Source organism: Lipotes vexillifer, unplaced genomic scaffold, assembly GCF_000442215.2.
Source record: "Lipotes vexillifer unplaced genomic scaffold, Lipotes_vexillifer_v1.1 scaffold356, whole genome shotgun sequence".
Taxonomy (NCBI): Eukaryota; Metazoa; Chordata; class Mammalia; order Artiodactyla; family Lipotidae; genus Lipotes; species Lipotes vexillifer.
The window spans coordinates 4,201,571-4,223,457 of record NW_006797342.1 but is presented as its reverse complement, the minus strand read 5'-3'; the positions used below and the strand labels follow the sequence as shown (position 1 = coordinate 4,223,457).

The window sequence follows — 21,887 nt, the reverse complement described above, 5'->3', positions numbered from 1 at the left end:
CACGAGATGCCCGTGGAAACGGTTATGTCAAGGCACTGGCATCTGAGGCTGTGTGCACAAGGCCACCCGTCTGAGCGTCTGCCCTGAGCCAGCCAAGGACTCAGAGGAACATCCAGTCTCCACTGGGATCGTCCTCACGTCCAGGGCCCTAAACACAGGCCGACACCAGCTGGTGTCCTCTGGGTCCCTGTGCTCTCCCTCAACCATCCTGTGCGTCACATCAGCTGCCTGTTCACGACCCTCTTCAGGCAAGTTCCACCCAAAGTTCCAAAAGTGTGTTTCCAAATGCCGCCAGCTGGCTGCCTGTGCACAGCTCCAATGCCTCAAATCCAATGTCCAAACCCAAACAGTTACCTCTGCTTCTCTCACCCGGTTCCCCTCCTTCCCTGGCCTCCCCAGAGTCAGAAGCGGGATCTCCACGACTTCAGGCCAGTAACTCAGCCTGGCGGGGCCCTGGCTCTGCCCTCTCCCTGCTCCCAGGGAAGCAAGTCACCAAGTCCCTGCTTTGCTGTGCAGGGGCCTTGGAGTCTGGCCCTTCCTCTCACTGTCTCAGCCCGTTCCCACCATTTCAGGGAGAAATTACCGTAACTGTTGACGATTCCCCACCTGCTTTTCTAACTCATTTCCTGTTACTTTCAAACTGATCTTTCCTACGCGCTAATCGTGACGTTCTAGTGCGCTTCAAATACGTCCTGATGTCCCGATGCCTTGCACACGTGTTAGCATCTGAGCTCAGCTTTCCTGGAGGGAGCACATCCCCAAGTTTGAATGAGGCACCAAGGAGGGGGCGAAAAACAGCAGGAAAAAGAGGAATGATGTTCGTGTGGAAGAAAAACCCAAGACGCAGACGGGAAGTGGAGACGTTCAGAAACCCCACGCTCCCCACCGACCAGGAGAGCTGAGGCTAGATGCTAACACGTATGCAACTCCTCTCAGAGACGGGATGCAGGCAATCGGCAGGGCTCCCTGGAGCCGCTGCCTCTGAAGATGAACCTGCTCTTTTTCATAAGGTGTTTAGCTCAGAGAAGCGAGGGAGAGGACAGCGCGAGCGTTGCGAGGGGCCGGTTGTTCGTGGTTTCTTCTTTCCCGACACATACGCTTTCTTCCCCTTTCTTCCTCATTCCAGGGCCAGGGGCTCAACCTCACATGGACGCACAACTGGCCAGCACACGGCCTTCTGTGCAAACACAGAGGTAAACGTCCAGCCAGCCCAGGAACGGGAGCCGGTCCGGCCCGGTGATGTGGGCGGGGAGTGGAGCCTGGAGCCTCTTTATAGGCGGGAGGCCAGTCCCTGGGCAGCCGGGCACGTCCAGGGTCACCTGTCCTGCACACCTGCCTCTTGGCTGAGCGGAGGAGAGGGTCTGGCTGTGAAACATTTTGGCTTTTCCTTTCTCTGAGAGAAATCCATCACTGAAACTTGTAAAGCGGTTCAAGGGGGGCTGTTGTGTGGGCTCAGGGCACATCTGGGAGGCTGTCTGAGCAGAGCCGCGGGGCTGACGACTGTTAGGTTTCCTGTGACCTCAGTGCAGAGAGCGCGGCCGGCAGGTGCGGCCAGGTCGGTTCACAGGTCAGCAGGCCCTGACACGTACTCCACTCAGGATGCCCTGTCAGCCCCACCCCGTTTAACAAAGTTCGTGGCCCCAAAATAGCAGCAGAACATCCGAGGTTAGGAAAAGAAAACTTGGGAAAATAGAAATGATTGATTTTTGCTTTGTCTTAACAGCTCCGTAATTCTGAAATCAGTTTATAAGCAGGAAAAAGAATGTTGTAGGAAATCCCACATGCATTTAGAAATCTTATTTACCTCTTTTCTAAAGGCTGAATTCCTTGTGTTATTCATTTTTCAAAATTCTACAGAGATGTGTTATGGGAAATAGATTTGTTTTATTCCCTGTAATTATTCCCAGAAGTTTTACAGCATTAGGCATCACCATGAATTAAAACAGGTTGTCGCTGAGCTATTCTGGTGACCACAGCTGCCCAGGAGGAGGGATCTGTTTTCAAATAGTTGGGCGGGTAAGGCCTGTCCACACCACAGACATGTGGGTCAGAACCTCCAAGAGCTCAGACCCAAGCTTCTGAGAGCAGCTGCCTCGCAGGGACTAGTGCGTGGAGAGTCGCCGACAGGGACCCTTCTGAGGGGTTGACCGTGCCCTTGACCGCCTGCTGCTCTCAATCCCTGTTCAGGATGGGAGCTCGGGCCGTCCTGGGCACCACGCTGGCCGTGGCCTGTGCCGGAGCTGTCTTCTCTTTCATCCTGAGACACAAGGACCTCTTCTGGGGTGAGTAACAATAAATTACGGTCTTCTGAAATCACAAAGTTATTGCTCCCAGCAACCAGAACAGGAAGCATCGTGGGTTCTCCAGAATCAGGTAAGACCTCTTCAGTGTTTCTTTCACTTTCCAAGAACAGAACAATAACTCTTGAGTTTAGAAGGATTAGAATACAATTCTTTCTGAAAAATAACTGATGTTCCTATGATTACACAATAGAAAATTTCCATTTTTACCTACTCATATATTTGAAAAACATTTCTTTGTTTGTAGTTGTTTGTTCCTGTACCACAAAATCATTTTTCATTAAATCACTTCTGTGCTGTATTTTCTGGAATCAGGGTGCTACAATGTCAAATTCAGTTAAGAAAGGTATAGCTGTGCTGTGGTTGAAACCATCACAGCTCAAACTCTGCTCCTGTTTGAAAAAAAGGAAAAAAAAAAATGGTCCCAAACACGGAGAAGGGACGTGACTGGAGCAGGGTGTCGGAGGGCATTTCAGGGTCTCTGATCACCAGCCTCTGCAACACGGGCCCCCCGGGCAGGCTCGCCCCTCTGGGCTCTTCAGGGCTGGACATTCTCTCCCCTGGCCTCTCCCCCAAGCCCCGGGCCCCTTGATCACCCTCCAGGCCTGATGAGCGGCCTGAGTCCACGCGGCCACGTCCACCCAGGGTGTCTCCTGCTGAGAGCCACGGAGTCTCCAGTTTCACTGAACACGGGGTCCTCGGGGCCACGCGAACAGTTGCACCAAAGTCCTTTGCAGACCCATATGCTCCTTAAGAAAATGGCCTGGCCATCGAGGCCGTGAGGAGGCCGGGGTCAGGCTCTGTCCCCACCCACTACTGACTGGGCCACTTTCCTGTCTGTAAAATGGAGAAAACTGGAAGATTCTCCACCACAGTTCCATTTGTGAATGTCAATGAGATGCTCCATCTAAAGTACTGAGTGCATCGTGCCTGGACAATACGAACTAGAAAAAAACAAAAACCAATTCCACTTAAATACCCTCCAGCAATGTGGTCCCCCTCCTCCCAGCCCAGCAAACCCATCACAGCAAATGGGTGCAGCAAATGCTTTGAGAATTAGTCATTGCGTTTGAGATTTACTATAGTCCTAGTTCTGCAAAACCATAGCGACAAAGGTGTCATGAGTAAGAGCCATTCAACAGGATATAAATATATCTGCACACTAGAGTTTTTAGTTTTAGAAATCATATATTTTTTAAAAATTGGGAAAGGTGTATCTACAGCTTTGCTAGAGCAATTTTTTATTGTTTCCCCATCTCTAAGAGGTTATTTTTTCCTCAAACTTTCAGTATATATATAAATAATGCACAATATAGCATCTGCAAAAACGCTGCAATTTGGAGCCTAATTTATTGTTCATTAGAATATTTTGAAGCTGGCCAATTACTTGTTTACTTTGTAAATTAATTATTTAGAAAATATCCTTAGTCTTACAGTGTTTCACTTTTGCAGCCTGTAATACAATGATTTTTTTTTTCCCAGTTGACAAGCCAATGGTCATTTTAAACAAAATAATTGCGCACTGGTTAACTTCCGTTTTTATTTAGTTATTTATTCATTTATAATTGAAGAATAGCTGACTTACAATATCGTGTTAGCTTCAGATACAGCCAAGTGATTTAGTTATACATACACACTGTTTCAGATTCTTTCCCCTTACAGTTTACTACAAAATACTGAGTATAGTTCCCTGTGTTATATACAGTAGCTCTTTGCTGGTTATCTATTTTATATACAGAAGTGTCGAACTTTCTTTGAAACATAACTTTTATCAGTCACATTTCTCCATAGCCAAAATTTCAATGACGATCCCACCAGACTTTTTGTCTGCGTTTGGGTTTATATCACTTGTGTTCACAGACTTTGTGACACGAGCTGTTGGATTGCTCCCTGTCGCTTGTTCAGAACCGGTTGGGGGCCCCGGGCATGAGGACCAGGTCCGGGCTGGACCACAGGCATCCATCTCCACCTGCCAGTGGGGTCCAGTCACCCGTTCACAGCTTAGAAAGTAGAGGTCCCAAGGGTCTCAGAGACGGTGGAGCTGTGGCCATGCTCACCCTCACCTCCCAGGTCTGCACGTGGAAACAACACACACGTTTGAATCTGGCTGATAAACACTCAGGAGCAGCTATCCTTAGGTATCACATCAGTTTGTGAACTGTAGGCAGGTTTGCACAGCAGTAGTTCAAGTCCTCTCTCAAAAGCTCCGAATAGAGCGTTTATCATGGAAACCACGTGAGTTCATCACCACACGGACTGGAGTTCATTTCTTGTGTTTGTGCAAAGTCAAGATTTAAGTGCAATCATCTGTGTATTCCAACACGTCATAGCTGTTACAAGAGAATCAGATGCAAACGAACAAGAGGCAGCAGAGGCGTTGCTGCAGATGGGGGATTCGGGAAGCCAGCCTGATGAGTGAATCTGTTTAACAAGGAAAGTTGGCAGACTTATTCCAGTTCATTGGGTTTCAGCCAACAGGTATCATTAAAGTCAGGACTAAACACAGAGCTCAGAGCAAAACCACGTCCTCGGAGTTGGTTGAGAGTACAGCTCAGAGAGGAAGAGTCCAGCACTCTTGCCTTGTTTTTTTAGTAGTCACTCTTTGGAGATAAGTGACTTCCTTCTTTCTGGCCTCTAGTGTTTTCTTGCATAACGGCTTCCTGAATTCCAGCTCTTTCCATATGAGATGACCATGTACGGAGGGGACCTTCTGGGGGTAGCGCACCCCCTCGGGTGGTACCCACCTTCAGAAGCCTGATGTCTCCAGATCAGACGAATCGGGAAACTCCCTCGAATTTAGTTTTCAGACCTGAAAAGAAGAGGTTAGGTTCCAGATCTCCCAGTCTGTGATCCTACGGTCTGATGCTGCATCTCTGGACGCCACCCCGTGCCCCTGTATCTGCTCAACAGCAGCTGAAGGAGGTGACTGAAGAGCCAGGAAGGGAGATGAGCCTGACACCCCACACGGTGAGAAGGAAGCGACACGGGTCACATCCGCCCGCTACCGGCAGAGACTGGAGGCAATTCAAGATGAGAACTACACTTTTATGGGGAATTTTCAGCACAAAAATATATTTCTTAGGCAATATCTGAAGAGATAATAATCTGCAAGCCTGTAACACTATCTTTAGGCACTCGGTAAACTATTTCATAGTAAGGAAAGATACTGGAGAATGAGTCAAATATGACCGATTACGCTTAAATGACAATGTTAATATCGTCAAGAAAAGGAAGGATCTCTCTAGCAACTGTTAATTCCAAAGACAGTGGTGACAGATAAACATTTTTCGTTTAACTGAATCCGTTCTCAAATAACTGCCAAGTGCCGGCGAAGAGCCAGCAGTTGATCTCATTGCAGGAGACCTAAGAGGCAGGGGGGTCAGTGCATTCAGCCAACGCAGGGCCAGGCTGACCTCAGAAGTGAAAATGTGGACGGAGGGTTTGGACGGGAACGAACGGAAGTACCTGAAGGTCACAGGGCCTTAAACCCCGAGCTTTCGTGGGGCTCCCAGTCCTGAGAGCTGAGTGAAACCCCCTCCAGCCCCAGGGCAGGGGTGCCTGAAAAGGCCGGCCTCTCCTGCGGGTTCTGCAGCCTCAGGGTGGTAGCCCCTCTGGGGTCCCCCTGACTCCCCCGCTCTGCCCCCTTCCTGTGCCACACGCCCGCCGCGTGCTCCAGACCCCACGGCAGGAACCCATGGCCGTGGTGGCCTGGACCCGGCCGAGCTGAGGCCGCTTCCGCCCCGTGTGCCCTCCACCAGCCCGGGGTTGGAGGAGCGGAGGGGGCACAGAGGAAGGACCAGAGGGAGTCACGCTGTGGAATGTGCGCTGATGGCTGGGGAAGGACACTGAGGGGCTGCAGGCGAAACCCGACGTCCTTCAAGGTGCCTTGGTGGGTCCACCTGGGGCGAGCCCCCACGCTGGGCTCCTGGATGCAGGATGGACTCTGACAAGATCTCTGCCTCCCAGGAACCTGCCGTCTGAATCCCCCAAACTTTTCTTACAGTTTCGAGTCCCTTTACTTCTTCTTGCAACAAAATCTTCCGTTAAATTTTAGGACAAAAGTTATCCAGTAACTTAATCCTCCTAAATTTGCTCAGGAATTTAATATATTTTCTGGAATACTCTATGCCTACGTAATTCTAAAGATATGGAAATTTACCATTTTAAAAACAGCTTTCTTTCTATTTAGATGTGTAACGTTCGAGAACATTCTGATATTCTATTTATTCTTAGAAATGAATGCATTTCCTTTGATGACGTATTGATTATGCAAAAGGTAATTTAGTACCAGAAGTTACTTGTGTGCATTATTGGAAGGAGTTGCCTACTTTATGACATTCATTTGGAACCTCACGTTTTAACCCCAAGACGGAATCTTAAGTTATTGTTTTAGCCCATTTGGGCTGCGATCACAGAACCATGGACTGGGGGGCTTATAAACAATAGACCTCTGCTTCTCTCAGTCTGGAGGCCGGAAGTCCCAGATCAAGGCTCCAGCACGTTCAGATTCTGGTGAGGACCCTCCTCCTGGTTCACAGACGGGGTCTTCTCACTGTGTCCTCGCCTGGAGGAAGGGGCGGGAGCTCATGGGTCCCTTATACGAGGGCAGGTACCCCATCATGGGGGCTCCTTCCTCACCTCATCACCTCCCAAAGCCCCTCCTCCTGACGCTGTTCCATTGAGTGCTAGGATGTCAGCATATGAATTCTGGGGAAGCGTAAACATTCATACCACAGAACTTGTTAAACATGCCAGGCACTAAAAACTAAAATAAGAAATAGGCGTCTTTTCACTGCAAACTGCTGGCGTATTGGAGTAGCTTATCTTCTCCTAAATGCACAAGTTAAAATAGGCAACTATTATTATAAACTTTCTATACCGCTGGTTTAGGTAACTAAAACGCTCAGAAAAGAAGTTATTCAGAATCCCTGGAGGTGGCTGGGGCAAGTGAGAAGTAAGAATGGCCGGGCTGCTCGCGTAAGGATGGGGCTGGGTCCCTCCCCACCCCATCCCCGGGGTCTCTGCCAGCGAGGAACCAACCCTCACTTAAGATGGGGAAACGGACCCAGGACCCCATGGAGGAGGGGCCCAGACGCCGCGGGGTTGTCACCACGTCCGGCTGCACGTGGAGGGGAGTTTGCGGACTCTGCGCTTGACGGTGCGATGCTTTGTTCGCAGGACAGACGGAGGAGTGCCGAGTCAGGGGCATCGTGGAGGCAAGCAAGCTGCTGGTGGATGAGGCCGTCTACTCCACGATGAGAAGGTGCCATCCCGGGAGGGGCGAGGAGGTGCGCCGGCTCCCGGGGCTTAGCGGATTTGCCCATTGTCTTTTGCCCAGTTTCCTCCCCCTTACAGATTAGGGGCTGAGACTCACGTGAGCCTATTCTCGTTTCTGGGGTCACATGCAAACAACCGAGAGGAACCGTATTCAAATTCTCTCTCTAGCAAAACAGAGCAAAGGGCAGTGATGCAGCCAGGCTTCAATATATCCTGGTTCAAAGGACAGATGAGGGAGCCCGGCTCCTGCAGAACTGGCCTCAGACCCAGGGGGCAGGAGGGGTCCATTCACACGGCCCCAGCGTCCGGGCTCTGTGACACAGCTGTAACCTTACCTAGGAATTAAATCTGCCCACCATTCCTCTTGAATCATTAAGAAACACCTTCATTTTAAATATAAAAGTGATATCAATGTTAAGAATATTACAGTCTCAGATTAGATGTTTGTAAAGCAAACGCGACAAACAGACAAGAGTCTAAAAAGCAGGTTTTATATTCACAAGTGTGTTATTTTACTGGAATCTGACTAATAATTACTTAAGGTCTCAAGATACAAAATATCACAAGGCAGAGGTCGGTTTACTTCAGATTTCTATCATTCCACCAGAAAAAGGCCCTATTGTCCATATTGGCTGCAGCTAAGTTTTGCTTATTTTATAAAAACTTCAATCAAAGGGGAAGGAAAGAAGAAATCTCTTGAAGTCTGACTGTCAGTGTGTCCACGACTATGATATCAACTATCCATGAAAAGGGGGAAGAGCTACTGACAACCCCCATGGAGAGAAGGCACTGAGCCTCCTTGGACCCCCCTGCAGCAAAGGGCTGCACCGTCCTCTCCTGAGGTGACCTGCTTTCTCCCGAGGGGGAGCTGACGTTTTGCAAAGTCTGTGGCCTGGGGGCTTCGTTTCAAATGTAAATGTTGCAACAAAGGCTACTCGCTGACTGTGCTGCACAGTGGATTTTAGTAACAGCAGAAGAAAAACACTAGAAACCTGGAAATGAGACTGTCCCCACTGAGACCTGAACAAACAGGGAGGTGAGTTCCAGGCCGGTACAGGCCCTCCTGCTGCCCTGGGGCTCCGGCCGGCCGCAGCCTGGGGAAGGGCCCGGGGGCTGGTGGGCGGTGGCCCAGGAAGATCCTGTCTGTTTTCTAATACACCAGCTCTCCTGAGAAGGGGCCCTGGCTGCCTCTCTCCAGACGGCTCTCCAAGGGTGTCTACACAGCGAACAGCCTTGGAAGACAGAGCTTTGTTCACTGTCCGACGCGCGGTTAAGGACTCCTTCCAGTAAAGGCCAGGCTTCCTGTCCTCCCAGAAAGACCCGGCTTCCTCTGCAGGACCAGAGCCCGCGGGCGCTGCCACCGTAACAGATCACCACAAACTCAGTGGCTACAACAACGTAATTTATTACCTTACGGTCCTGCGGGTTGAAGTCCAACCCGTACCTCAGGGGCCCAAAACCACGGTGTCAGCAGAACCGTGTTCTTCCTGGAACTTCAGGAACAAATGCGTTTTCTGCCTTTTCCACGTCCCCGAGGCCACCTGCATCCCTTGGTTCCTGGCCCCTTCCTGCATCTTGGAGCTGTCACATCCATCTCCCGAGCTCCGTCCACTGTCACCTTCCCCTGTGGCTACCCTGGGCCCACCTGGATCGTCCTGGACGAGATCCGCTTTTATGATCCACTGAGTAGCAGCCTTGATTCCACCTGCAACTTAATTCCCTTTGCTGTAGAAACGAACACGTTCACAGGCCTGACGATCAGAACTTGGATGTCTTTGGGGGCCAATGTCACGTCTACTGCGGCGTCCAGAGTGTGGAAACACACGCCAGCATGGGTGGGCAGCCCTGAGCAACGGCCTCATTTGTCTCTGAGCCTGGAGCCCGGGGTCTCTGAACCTGGTTCCCGTGGGAGCTTGTAAGGAAAAGCTCTGCCCCTCAAAGTTCACGGCCTCACAGTACCTTTGGAAAACACGCTGGCAAGTCCAGCACGCTCCCACGTTAAGTTCTCTATCGTGTACGTCTATACACGCACTGGCTGGTGTCTACCGTGCCGGGTGTGTAGGATCTTCGATTCTCAACGCCGTCTCCATCAGTCACAGGCTGTCATCCTGGTACACCGCCTTCCTCATCTGTAAAATGGGCCCGCCTAGCGTTGGTCTCCTGCGCTTTGATGAGCAGTAACTGAAGACGTGGAGTGATCTGGGTCAGTGCTCAGCCGGCACCTGCACGTCACCTCCGCTCACACCACCTCCGCTCAGTGGGCTCCGCACATGCCAGGTTGTTAGTAACAAGGGAAATGTGTGAAGGATCCACTTGCTCAGAGCTGGCAGAACGACTGAAGCACAATTGAGCCATTTCCCCAAGACCTCAGGGCTGTGAACCAGAAACCTAAGCAGCAGTGGTAGGGGGTGTCCTGCCGCCGAGCTCTGCCCCGACGGCTCTCAGGTTAGGCTTCGAACTGGTTCCCACACGGGCTCCTGGGGCCTCAGTGGTGCAACCTTGCAGGGGCCACCAGGTGACGGCAGCTTCCTGCACAGGCCACCTGGGTCCTGCCCCTCCAGGGGTCCCCGGGCCCTGAAATGCTGGTGGGCAGGTGGGTCCCCTGTGGTGGGAGCTTCTGGAATCCCAAAGGCCGGGGACCCTCGTGAGAGGACAGAGAGACAGGAGGGTGAGGGGCACCCGCGGCAGGACTTGCAGTCCTCACCGCCAGCAGCTCCGTCACCTGCTCAGCTGTGCCGTGAGATGTGTGACTAGCACGGACACAGCAGGGTCGCAGCCTCAGCACATCTGGCCTGGGACCAGGACAAGCTGCTGGCTCTCAGAGCCCCATCCATCAGCTGGAACCCTCACGTCTAACTAACTGGGTTGTGTTTTCAAGTTACAAAATCAATTTATTTATCCACAGTAATATTCTCAGTGAAACATTAATTAGCACTTAAAATACCCTTAAATAACAGTAAAAGTCAGTATCGCACAGTAAGCTAGAAAAACTGTCAACATAAAAAGTGAGACGACCTTTTATCTCAACAAAAATTTAAATATATTACAAAGTGACCAAGAAGAATGAATCGGCGGCACACACACACAGATGAGCCATTGTCAAAAAGTGTTCCGAAACCAACTTAATTTAGTTTTCATGGCAATGTATGGTAAATGTATAGGCAATGTTAGCAAACCCACTTACTAAGTGGACTTTGATGAGTAGGTTGATCTCACACAGCTGTTATGAGGATCAAATGAGTTGGCTATGCAAGTTTGTAAAAGACAAACATTGGTCATTCTCTTCACCTTTCAACACTGGCAGATTGTCTACACTTGGGTCCCATCCCTTCACTGAATCCCGCGGTCCTTGTGGACGGGGTCCTTGAATCCCCACCTGCCTGTCGCCTGGCAGGTACTAAGTAAAGGTGCGTGTGATTGATTAGTAAGTAATTACCAAACACCATAAAAGAATAATTGACTTTACATCTCCTCTTTGTGCCCAGAAACCTCCACAAAAGAGAAACCATTTCTCCGTCACAGCTTCTGTCTTTTTCCAAACTCCCTGAGCCCACCAGCCGCGCCGTGTCCCGGGCGGCAGACATCATGGAGGTGTCGGTGCAGGAGGCAATGAGGAGGGCTCACCTAGGGTCTGCACCGTCTGGGCCGCCCACAGGTGAGCACCCGGGGGAGGGAGGCAGGTCAGGGCCGGGCAGGGCTGCGCAGGGGCCGGGGGTGTCCCCGCAGGGCGCGATGCCCACTCGTTCACAGGACAAAGGAGCGGTTCTTTAAGAGGCTCAGTAGCTTGGTTTTGTTAGTCTGGGAAATCACTGCTTCTCTGCTGTTCAGACGGGGTTTGGAAAAGCAGCTCGATAACCTAAGTGTCCCGCTCTGTGGTATCGAATGATTGAGGGATACTTTCAAGGCCCCGACCGACCTGGTTAAAACCTGGGGGAAACTCACTTCTGTGGGACGCAGTGTGTTCCAGGGAGACGGGGACAGCAGCCCCGCTTCTCCTGAGAAAACTGCCTCAGGGTCCTGCTCAGGCCTCTGGGAGCCAACGAGCTCCTCCCTAAGACGGGGCAGTCACACTGGCCGTCCACTCAGCTGGCCACAGGCAAACCAGCAAACACGAGGGGTGAGCTGCATCCCATCAAAGGCTCTGTTGATGTTAAGATACTGAGTGAAAGTGATTTCGATCATAGGCATATTTCTAAGTCCAGTGATGAGGAATTAAAAAACAAGATTATTTTTAATGAACTCATGGAGACTTTTTTCAGTGTGGTGCCATGAGCTACTTAGTGTCTGAGTTTTTCCCCCCAATTAGCTGTAGATTAGTTTAATGCTGATTTACTTAGCTTTTAGAATGAGACAGACTCAGCTAAATCGGGATTGACCTGAATTCTCAGATACTAAACTTAGAAGTTAAGTTTAATCAACTTTGTAGCAACCAAAGCTCCATTTGAAATGTTTTTATTGAACCAGTTGAAAACTGTCTCTAAGGACTGTTGGTCCGCGATCCTGTCTCGGTGCAGCCGGGACTCCGGTAGCAGTGACTGCAGTCAGAGGTCCCGCCGGCCTCAGGTTCACGGTGTAGAGTGACAAGGCCATTGCCCAGGTCTGCGGGTGTATTCGGGTGATGGGTTTGGGCCAGGCTGTGGTGCAGAATTGAAGAACCCCATAGTCTAGGATGTTTTCTATTATTTCCACTATCAGCATAGCCAATCTAGAAATTTCAGAATTAGTAAAAGTGAAAGGATCCAAATGTTTCCCCATCAGTTCGTCACCAAACAGTATCTACAATCAAATGTTGGCACCCCTCCCCTAGGGATGTTTCCTAACATTGGTTTTGTATTAACATAGCTATGATCGAGGTTCTTTTTTTTTTTTTTTAAATAAATTTATTTATTTATTTATGGCTGCATTGGGTCTTCGTTGCTGTGTACGGGCTTTCTCTAGTTGCGGCGAGCGGGGGCCACTCTTTGTTGTGGTGCGCGGGCTTCTCATTGCGGTGGCTTCTCTTGTTGCGGAGCACGGGCTCTAGGCACGCGGGCTCAGTAGTTGTGGCACACGGGCTCAGTAGCTGTGGCGCACGGGCTCAGTAGTTGTGGAGCACAGGCTCAGTTGCTCCGTGGCATGTGGGATCTTCCCGGACCAGGGCTCGAACCCATGTCCCCTGCATTGGCAGGCGGATTCTTAACCACTGCGCCACCAGGGAAGTCCCGTTGTGGTTCTTCTCGTGGACTTTGTCTGTTAGACTCTCGCACGTGCTTGAGCGTTTCCTGGTGCGAAGCCTCACCTTGTTAAGGAATGTGTATTTCTCTATCGACTAAATAAAAATTGTAGTCTAAGCTTCATTTAACTGTCCACATACAGTCATTCCTTAGAGGTTGTTCAGTGAACATTATGAAGCTGGTTTTGTTTCTCTCTAGCTTGAAAATGGGATGCGTGTCTTCCAGTGTTTTTCTATCTTGATTTCATCGGGATCTGGCCAGTTTTATGGCATTATCTTTGAAGATTTATACAAACCATCTTGGAGAGTAACCAGTGATTCCTTCTACCAACAGACAAGAAAGTGGTCCTTGCTTTGATTTGTCAAATAAACAGCTACAAAACTGGCAAAAAATAAGAGACTGTTTCCTGGGGCCCTAACCTAGAAAGATTTATGAGAAGGCACCAAACATCAACATAGAGAAAAGAAGGGTTTTGTAGATGGACACGTGGATACTGTTAGGAAACTTGACTGAGGTAGGGTTTGCGGGGAGGATAAAGGCCAGTATTCGCCGTCTTCTGAGGTCAGGGCGTGGGCCCCCAGCCTCAGCCGAGCAGCACGGCAAACGCCGGAGATTCCACAAGCGAGGCTGCGGATGCCTCTGTGAAGTGCTCGCCTCTGGGGTCAGAGCTCTCAGAATTGCTTTTCTGAAAGATCGCAAAGCAAAAATAAATTTAAAACCCCACATTCCTAGCAACGAGGACACTCAAGGGGGTTAAATGAGAGGGGATTGATTTCAAGGAGAAGGAAGGGCTTCCTGCAAAGAATGAGGAGGTTTCTGTGTGAATCCCGATCACATTAGAACATTTACCCCGGCAGGTAGGTTTGTTATTACAATCGAGGGCTGAAGCTTTGGTGTTTGCTCCTTAGATGTTTTATCAGAAGATCTACTGAAAACGATTGCAAACCTGTCCGGATGCCAGCCCTACATGCTTCCCCCCAGATGTCCAAACACCTGCCTGGCAAAGAGGTACAGGCTCATCACGGGCGCCTGCAACAACAGGTAATTCCTCAGTGCCCGCGGTCTGACCTGTAAGTTGAATTTGAACATGACAGGTGCCATCAGGGCAGAGTCTCCGTAGATTGTTTGAGGTTTCATTAAAGAAAGTGGACAATATTGACTCCATTATATTAAGAAGTGGTCAAGCCTCTTCCTTATGCCCATGTTTCCAATACTTCCGTGTGTATCTTTAATAAGACACATTTTTTTTTTTTTTTACGGTACGCGGGCCTCTCACTGTCGTGGTCTCTCCCGCTGCGGAGCACAGGCTCCGGACGCGCAGGCTCAGCGGCCCTGGCTCACGGGCCCAGCCGCTCCGCGGCATGTGGGATCCTCCCGGACCGGGGCACGAACCCGTGTCCCCTGCATCGGCAGGCGGACTCTCAACCACTGCGCCACCAGGGAAGCCCTAAGACACAGATTTTAAAGGTCTTCAGCTCTCTGGCAGCCAGGTACCACTCTCACCAGCAATGCTAATCATAAACCTTCAGGTGTCCCTGAGGTCATCCCAACTTTCTTCCATTTCTTTTTCTGTGTATTTGCTGTCCACTCTCAGCCACCGACTCAGGCCGTCTCATACTCTGATCACTCTTTCCAGAAGGTCAGTCCATTCTGGCAACCCCCAAACATTCCAGGTGACCCCAACCACCTCTGGGGCCCCGGCGCCCCCAGGGCCCCATGTGCCGTGTTCTGGGGAAACTGTACTTGCAGGTGGATGTGGGGTCACGGACGGCAGGACCAGGGTCAGGGGTCTCCTCTGCCCATGGCTCCCCTCCCGGCTCCGCTCTCTGCTGTCAGCCCCACCGCCCGCCGAGGAGGGGGCAGCCAACATCCCCTGCTGATGGGCTCTGGGGGACGCACCTTCCAGGGAACTGTGGGTGGAGGCCGAGTCCCTTTCTTTCCTTCCGTGATGACGACTGAATCTTGTGTCACAGTATTTACAGCAACTCGATCCAAAGGACCAGCAGGGACTTCATACTTTTTCTCTGCCCCAAACATAACATACCTGCTCAGAAAACTCAAGTGATACCACCCTGAAGCCTCGCTAACTGTTTTATAAATGAGACACAAGGGCCGCTGAGTATCGGCCCCAAGGTGGCCGATTCTCTCTGCAGGCTCAGACTTGCTAGTTCAAAACCTGCCCACACCAGCCTCAAATGTTCACACATCCACTTGTTATAAAAATAGCCCCCGGAGCAGATTTTCAGCTGCCTGGCGTCTGAGAGACAGGAGCTGGTGTTTCAAACAAACCCCAGTACCGTGGAGCCGCGGGGGGAGCAGACACCCGTCTCCCTCTCCTCCAGATACGTGTCACCTGCTCGTTGTCAGCTTTGCGACCATTTCTAATGTGGTCGTCAATCCAAATCTACTAAAGGAACCACGTGCTGGTGAAAGCTGACCCTCTGGGGCCGCCGCGGTTATTCTGCTCCAGCCGAGCAGCATCGGAGAGCGATGCCAGAAGCCTGGAGGGGGCCCCGCCTGGTGGCTGCGAGGTCCCCACATGGTGCCCCTGGGTCCCGCCGAGCAGGCTGGGCTCTGACCTGACCAGAGGGTGAGACGGTCACAGAAACCATGTGATGTCCCGGGAGCTGCTGAAACATGACAGTCAATCAGAAAAAAACACAAACAAACAAACAAACAAAAAACCCCAATCCCCTGAGCAGTTAAATCAACATTCTCATTATTCTTAATTGAGTGAAAGAGCTGCACTTTATGGAATTTCAATAAAGACAAGCCAACTGTAACAGATCAGAACTCTGTATTAAAGCTGACTTACTGCAGCTGATTAAATGCATTACCGTCCCATATGGTTTTGCAAATTAAGCCACTTTGGTTGTGCTGGAGACCAACGGAGTATTAAAACTAGAATTATCCCCATTTACTGTCCCTTCAGACGTGCAAAAGTAACCATCACCACCTACTGCTACTCATCATTCCTGAGTGGCCCCTGGACACAGCAGCAGGGCTGGGAGTGAGCCACAGAAGCAAGAAAGTCCCTTTTCTCCAGCATCAGGAACCCTGGGGTGTCCCTGCCTTAACTGTGGGCTCTTGCCTCAAACAAGAGCTTCGAAAGTTCTCAGCAGCCCGTAGTTCCTTTACTTCTGGGCAGAGCATCCAAACCAGCCCCATTTATAGAAGAATGGTGGGCGGACGTTGTGTCTCTTTAAAAGTTTTAAAAATCCTTTAGCTTGCCATGATTCCTGTAGACTTCACTCCCTGAATGGTGTGTCTACACATCAGGTGCGGGAAAGAATGTTAGAAAGCCTAGATCCCAATCTTTTCCAAGTCAAATGCTTTTGCTACGTGACCTCAAAGAACCCAGCAAAGTTGTCTCCTGTCCACCTGCAAACTCCAGCCTCACTCCTTTCTTTCTGGAAGATTCTGCAACCACCAAACAAACACCCCCATGGCTATTATTGCCATAGGGATGTGTTGATAAAGGCCGAGGGACCTTGGATACCACAACAATTTTGTACCCAAATAATCCATTTTTGAATAACAGAACAAATTTTTCTCTAACAGAAAATTCCCCTTTTTTTCTTTTGTCTTTGAACTAACATTTCCATTCTAATTTGTCTGATGTTTTTTTTTTCTAAATGTAGGATATTTTATGATTAAGGTATTTTATTTTCTCCTTTTACATAGTCCTTTACTTTTACGGATTCTCTCTAGGCTTTTTATTCTTGTATTTTCTAAATGTTACATAGTCACGTATTTATCTTATACATTTACATATGTGATCACATACGTATATATTCACTATTCATATGTGATCTGCACAAGGACTAGTTACCAATCATTTGTCTCTCATTTCCTCATTGCTGGAAACATTTCTGGGACACACTGATTCTTACTGATACTGGTCCCTTTGACTTAGAGGCACCTGCATGACTCAAAAGTCATGCTCAAAAGTAGTCTGTAGGGCTTCCCTGGTGGCGCAGTGGTTGAGAGTCCGCCTGCCGATGCAGGGGACACGGGTTCGTGCCCCGGTCCAGGAGGATCCCACATGCCACGGAGCGGCTGGGCCCGTGAGCCATGGCCGCTGAGCCTGCGCGTCCGGAGCCTGTGCTCCGCAGCGGGAGAGACCACTGTAAGTAGTCTGTAAAATCAAAATGTCATTAGACACAACTTTGCCTCATCATGCACTTTATATTTTCGTCACAATATATTTTGACCAATAGAATGAAACTGCAGATCAGTCTGTTTATGGAAAACATTCCCATTTACCTTAATTGGCCGAGTCCATGCTCACTGTCAAATCCGTGAACCAAGTGAGACTTGTTGATACTTTCTCTCAGAAAAAGTTTGACTTATTTTTGATTCAAACAAATGTATTAATACAACCATCTCACTTCTGAATTTAGGACATTTCAGCAAGTTCCAAAGATTCCACTTTCTAGCAGAAACTTTGTCCTAAAGGTAAATACAGGCGATAGGAAAGGGCATCCTGCCCAGCTGGTTGTAGGAGCTTTGACGGGAGCACGTTCAGCACGGCAGGGTTTCAGGTGTGACTCTGTCTGGAGCCCCAGGGAGGTGCCCATGGCGAGCTCCCAAGTGAGACGCAGCCTTCAGAGGAAAAGCAGGGAAACTGGGCAGCGAAGGTGGGAGACACATGGACGGGCAGGATGCCCCAGGTTTACGTGCTGAGGAGGGAGGGCACGTGCACGTGAGCTTTGGGAGTCAGCTCCCTCGAGACCACCTGCGCCCTTACAGCCCGGGAGCGTCACAGTACCACGGGGGCATGTGGTCCCCACTGGACAGAGGGCTTCACCGTCTACAATCACCCCAGGGGCGCCGGCTCCACTGTGTCCCTGGGGACAGTTCACGGCATCGGCCCTGCTGCTTCGTCCCTCCTCGACTCAAACACGGAGCCCCGCTGTCTCCACAGAGACCACCCTAGGTGGGGAGCCGCCAACACAGCCCTGGCCAGGTGGCTGCCCCCCGCCTACGAAGACGGCATCAGCGAACCCAGAGGCTGGAACCCACACTTCCTGTACAACGGGTTCCCCCTGCCCCCGGTGAGTGCCGCTGAAACGGGGCTGGAACTGGTTTCCCAGAACGGAGCAAACCTCCCCTCACCTTGGAGGGAGCCAGGCTTTGATGAGATCTCGCTCAGTTGGGCCGGCCCCTGCGCGGGCGCTTATATGATGGGCCTCCCGGCCCCTGTGGGGTGGAGGAGGGCTCCTCCCCTCATAGCTCGGGAACTTGGCTCTGACAGATCAGAGCCACTCAGCCAGTGAGTGGAACAACATAGAGTTAAGCTTCATCCAGCTTTCGACTCTTTACAAATAGGTACAAGACTAGACACGTTCAAAGACACTTATAATTGATTAATTCACTCATTTAAGTGGCAAAGGTGATAATTGCTACATACTCCCAGAGGCAAATCATTTGCCAAACAAACTCATACCTTATCTACTGATCACTTGGGTCCAAAAATGGATCATTTGTCCCCAATTCGACTGCTCGCTTCAGTGAATAAACCAGTGGGTAGCCACCCACATTCCTCGGCTTATGCCCCCTCCCCGAGCCAGCAAGGCTGCGTCTCTCTGCGCCCCTTCTCTGAATTTACATCTCCCTGAGTCAAGGAAGGTCTCAGAGTCTAAGGACCCACGTGGTTACATCAGAGCCCCTGGGAATCCAGGCTCACCCCCATCTCGAGGTCCTTAAAGTGACCACGTCTGCCAAGTCCCCTTTGGCCTGCGATGTATTCACAGGCTCCAGGGATGGGAGAATGGACATCTGCAGGGGCCATTACCCTGCCTACCAGTCCCACCCTCTGAGCCCAGAAGTCATATCCATTCCACACGCAAACTGCATGTACCCCCATCCCAAGGCCCCCCAAAGTCTCAGCCCGCCACAGCAGCAACTCAGAATCCCAAACCTGTTCTAAATCTCGCCATTTGCAGACCCCAAATCTCACCCTCTGAATAATCTGAATCAGGGGTGGGGAAGCTCTGGGTGTGGCCCCTCCTGGGGCAAAACTCCCCTCTTCTGCGGCCTATGAAACCAGAAAGCAAGCCTGCCCCCAAAATGCAATGGTGGGACGGGCACGGGATAACAGCTGAGCTGTAGACGTCCTGGTTCAGAAACAAAAAAGTGGAAAGGAGAAAGGAAGTCTCCGATCCCAAACAATTCTGACTCAGGCCAGGCAAACGCCACCGGGCCTCAAGGCCTGGGGACAACCCTCCGGGCTCAGGGCTCTGCCCCTCTCGGTCCAGCACTAAATGGCACTAATCACTAGATGACTCAATTTAACCCCCACGACAGTCCCCAGAGGTCAGCATTTTTATGTTTATTTACAAGTGAGGAAACTACGACTCGGCCCTGAATCACCACCTGTGCATGTCGGAGAGGAGAGCCCGGGGGCCTCCAGGGACCCCAGGCTGCCGCAGGAGCGCCAGCGTCGCGGGGCCCTGAGCCCCCGGGCTAACCCCAGCCCAGGGGTCTGCTTCCCCCGGCCCCGCAGGACGGCCTCCCACACGTGACAGCTGGTCTGTGCGCCCAGGTCCGGGAGGTGAGCAGGCAGGTCATCCACGTTTCCAACGAGGCTGTGACGGAGGACGGCCAGTACTCTGACCTCCTGATGGCGTGGGGACAGTACACTGACCACGACCTGGCCTTCACGCCACAGAGCGCCAGCCACGCTGCCTTCGGGGGCGGGGCCGACTGCCAGCGGACCTGTGAGAACCGAAGCCCGTGTTTTCCCATACAGGTAGAATTTTTAAACCTCCTCATTTTTACTATGAAACTAACAGATGCCGTCTTCAAAACTCAGACACAAGTCACTTTTGGTCCTGTCCCCAGGGGGTAACAGCTATTATGAATTTCCTGTGTTTCCTGCCAGAAGTTATCTGCACATATATGTGTATAAGATTACATGTGTGTGTGTGCTTATACCTTACAGTTTTTGTGTCCTACTATGCGCACGTCCTGAACCCGGTATGGGTCACTTGGCAATAGTTCTTACACTTCTCTCCGTCTCATTAAACGGACAGAGGCTGGGTTTTATGACCCTCCCTATCCCACCGCATTTGCATTTTGACCTATTTAACCAAATTTCCTTACTGATGAGTCGTCTCCAGTTTTGCTGCTGTTCCGCTGTCACAAACAGCGAAGCAGAGATCGCGCTCTGACCTGAATCTCGGTCACACGTGCATATGCCTAACAGACAAACCACTGGGGATACAACCGCTAGATTCAGAGCAGGCGCCGTGAACTTTTGACAGAGATTGCAGAACTGTTGTCTGTTAATGTTGTTCTGGTTTTCCCTCCGACCTGCAACGTAAGAGACATACAGGTAGGGTTTTTAATTACTTCTCCTAAGAAAATATCTCCGAGGCTGGCAAGGGGCATTTTCCACCTAGGAGCAGAGACTGCTTGGGGCTGGGGTCCTCACTCACGTTTATTCCAGAAACCTTGGCCAAGCAGCCAGGATTCCGCATGTGGCGCCCTGAGCTAGGAAGGCCGGACAGGCAGGAGGAGGGCCTTCCTGGTGGGCCAAGGAGAGCCAGCAGGCGGGCTACCCCTGGCGTCCGCAGAGGTGGCCCCCCAGGCGAGGCAGAACGCACCAAAAGAAGACCTGGGGGGCCAGGGGAGGTGGGCGCCACCACACGGCCGCATGAGTCAGAGCAAAGGGAATTCCGACCAGTCTAATCGCCCAGACCCTGGGAGGAGGAGGGCCGCCCGCGGAAGGGCGGACGGGACCCCTGGGGCGCTGGCAGAGGAGGGCCGGTGCTGGAGGGAGGTGGGCGGCCCGGAGCGCCTAGCGTCGCTGAGGAGGGGGCCCAGGACCCGAGCTGACCCGCCGTGCCCTTCCCGCAGCTCCAGGCCAACGCCTCGCCGGCCGCGGGCACCGCCTGTCTGCCCTTCTACCGCTCGTCGCCCGCCTGCGGCTCCGGGACCCCAGGCGCCTTCTCCGGCAACGTGTCCTGGGCGAACCCGCGCCAGCAGATGAACGGGCTGACCTCGTTCCTGGACGCGTCCACCGTGTACGGCAGCTCCCCGGCCTCGGAGCAGCGGCTGCGGAACTGGACCAGCGCCGAGGGGCTGCTGCTCGTCAACGCGCGCTACCGGGACGCCGGCCGCGCCTTCCTGCCCTTCGCGCCGCCGCCCGCGCCCCCGGCCTGCGCGTCCCGGCCCGGCGCCCCCGGGGCCCGCGCGCCCTGCTTCCTGGCCGGGGACGGCCGCGCCAGCGAGGTCCCCGCCCTGGCGGCCCTGCACACGCTGTGGCTGCGCGAGCACAACCGCCTGGCCGCCGCGCTCAAGGCCCTCAATGCGCACTGGAGCGCGGACACCGCCTACCAGGAGGCGCGCAAGGTGGTGGGCGCCCTGCACCAGGTGCGCGCAGGGGCCTCGCGGGCGCCCCGCGAGGGTGGGTGCGGGGGTCTGGTGGGCCCCCCCGCCTGGGCGCTCAGAGCCTTGTGGGTGGACGCCCTGCGTCGAGATTAACCCCGCTCCCGTCTGAAGCCCTGGGTCCCTGGCGGTCCCGTGGGAGCTGCTCCTCTGCTCAGGGGCTGGCGGTGATTATCCCACCGGGAGGCTGACCGCAGTAGTAACAGGCACGGCTCCTCGGGCCTTCCCCGAGTATCCAGACCGTTCTAAGCGCTCTGAGGGTTCTAACTCATGTAGTCCTCATGGCGACCCTTTCAGATGGGTGTCCACCAGTGATTTTGGTATTCTGATATTTTGGAGAGAATGAAAAGAAAAACAATCTGTATGAGATTTTCAAATTAGCATGTTAAAGTAAGGATTTATTATGATATTTTTCGTCTTGACTCAGAGGATACCGGGTGGAGTGCCAAGTTGGCTAATTATAATGGAGCGATGTTGGAAAAATTACTTAACGTTCATCAAATAACCTTACTAAGTCCCCTGGTCTCACAGGGCTGTTATGAAGGTGGAGTGCCTTGTTTTAAACCAGTGGTTGCTAGTCATGTGTCTCTGATCTGGGCGCTACAGCAGGCCCTCGATAGCATCCCTTTATCCCCTCAGTGACCCTGTAAGTCCTGTTTTACAAAGGAGGAAGTTGGGTCTTGTCCAGGTTCTCACGGGGACC

General features: G+C 51.8%; 1 protein-coding gene across 3 annotated transcripts in view; it reads left to right on the top strand.

The window, feature by feature from the left end:
- The first annotated feature begins 2,188 nt into the window (after nucleotides 1-2,188).
- Nucleotides 2,189-21,887, top strand: part of TPO (thyroid peroxidase) — a 32,800-nt gene continuing 13,101 nt past the window's right edge. For all 3 annotated transcript variants that reach the window (XM_007469253.1, XM_007469252.1, XM_007469251.1), the window contains exons 1-7: nucleotides 2,189-2,282; nucleotides 7,479-7,563; nucleotides 11,063-11,232; nucleotides 13,699-13,831; nucleotides 17,718-17,847; nucleotides 19,338-19,544; nucleotides 20,654-21,169. In XM_007469253.1, coding sequence (XP_007469315.1) covers nucleotides 2,189-2,282; nucleotides 7,479-7,563; nucleotides 11,063-11,232; nucleotides 13,699-13,831; nucleotides 17,718-17,847; nucleotides 19,338-19,544; nucleotides 20,654-21,169 — 1,335 coding nt within the window. The remainder of the gene's footprint in view (nucleotides 2,283-7,478; nucleotides 7,564-11,062; nucleotides 11,233-13,698; nucleotides 13,832-17,717; nucleotides 17,848-19,337; nucleotides 19,545-20,653; nucleotides 21,170-21,887) is intronic.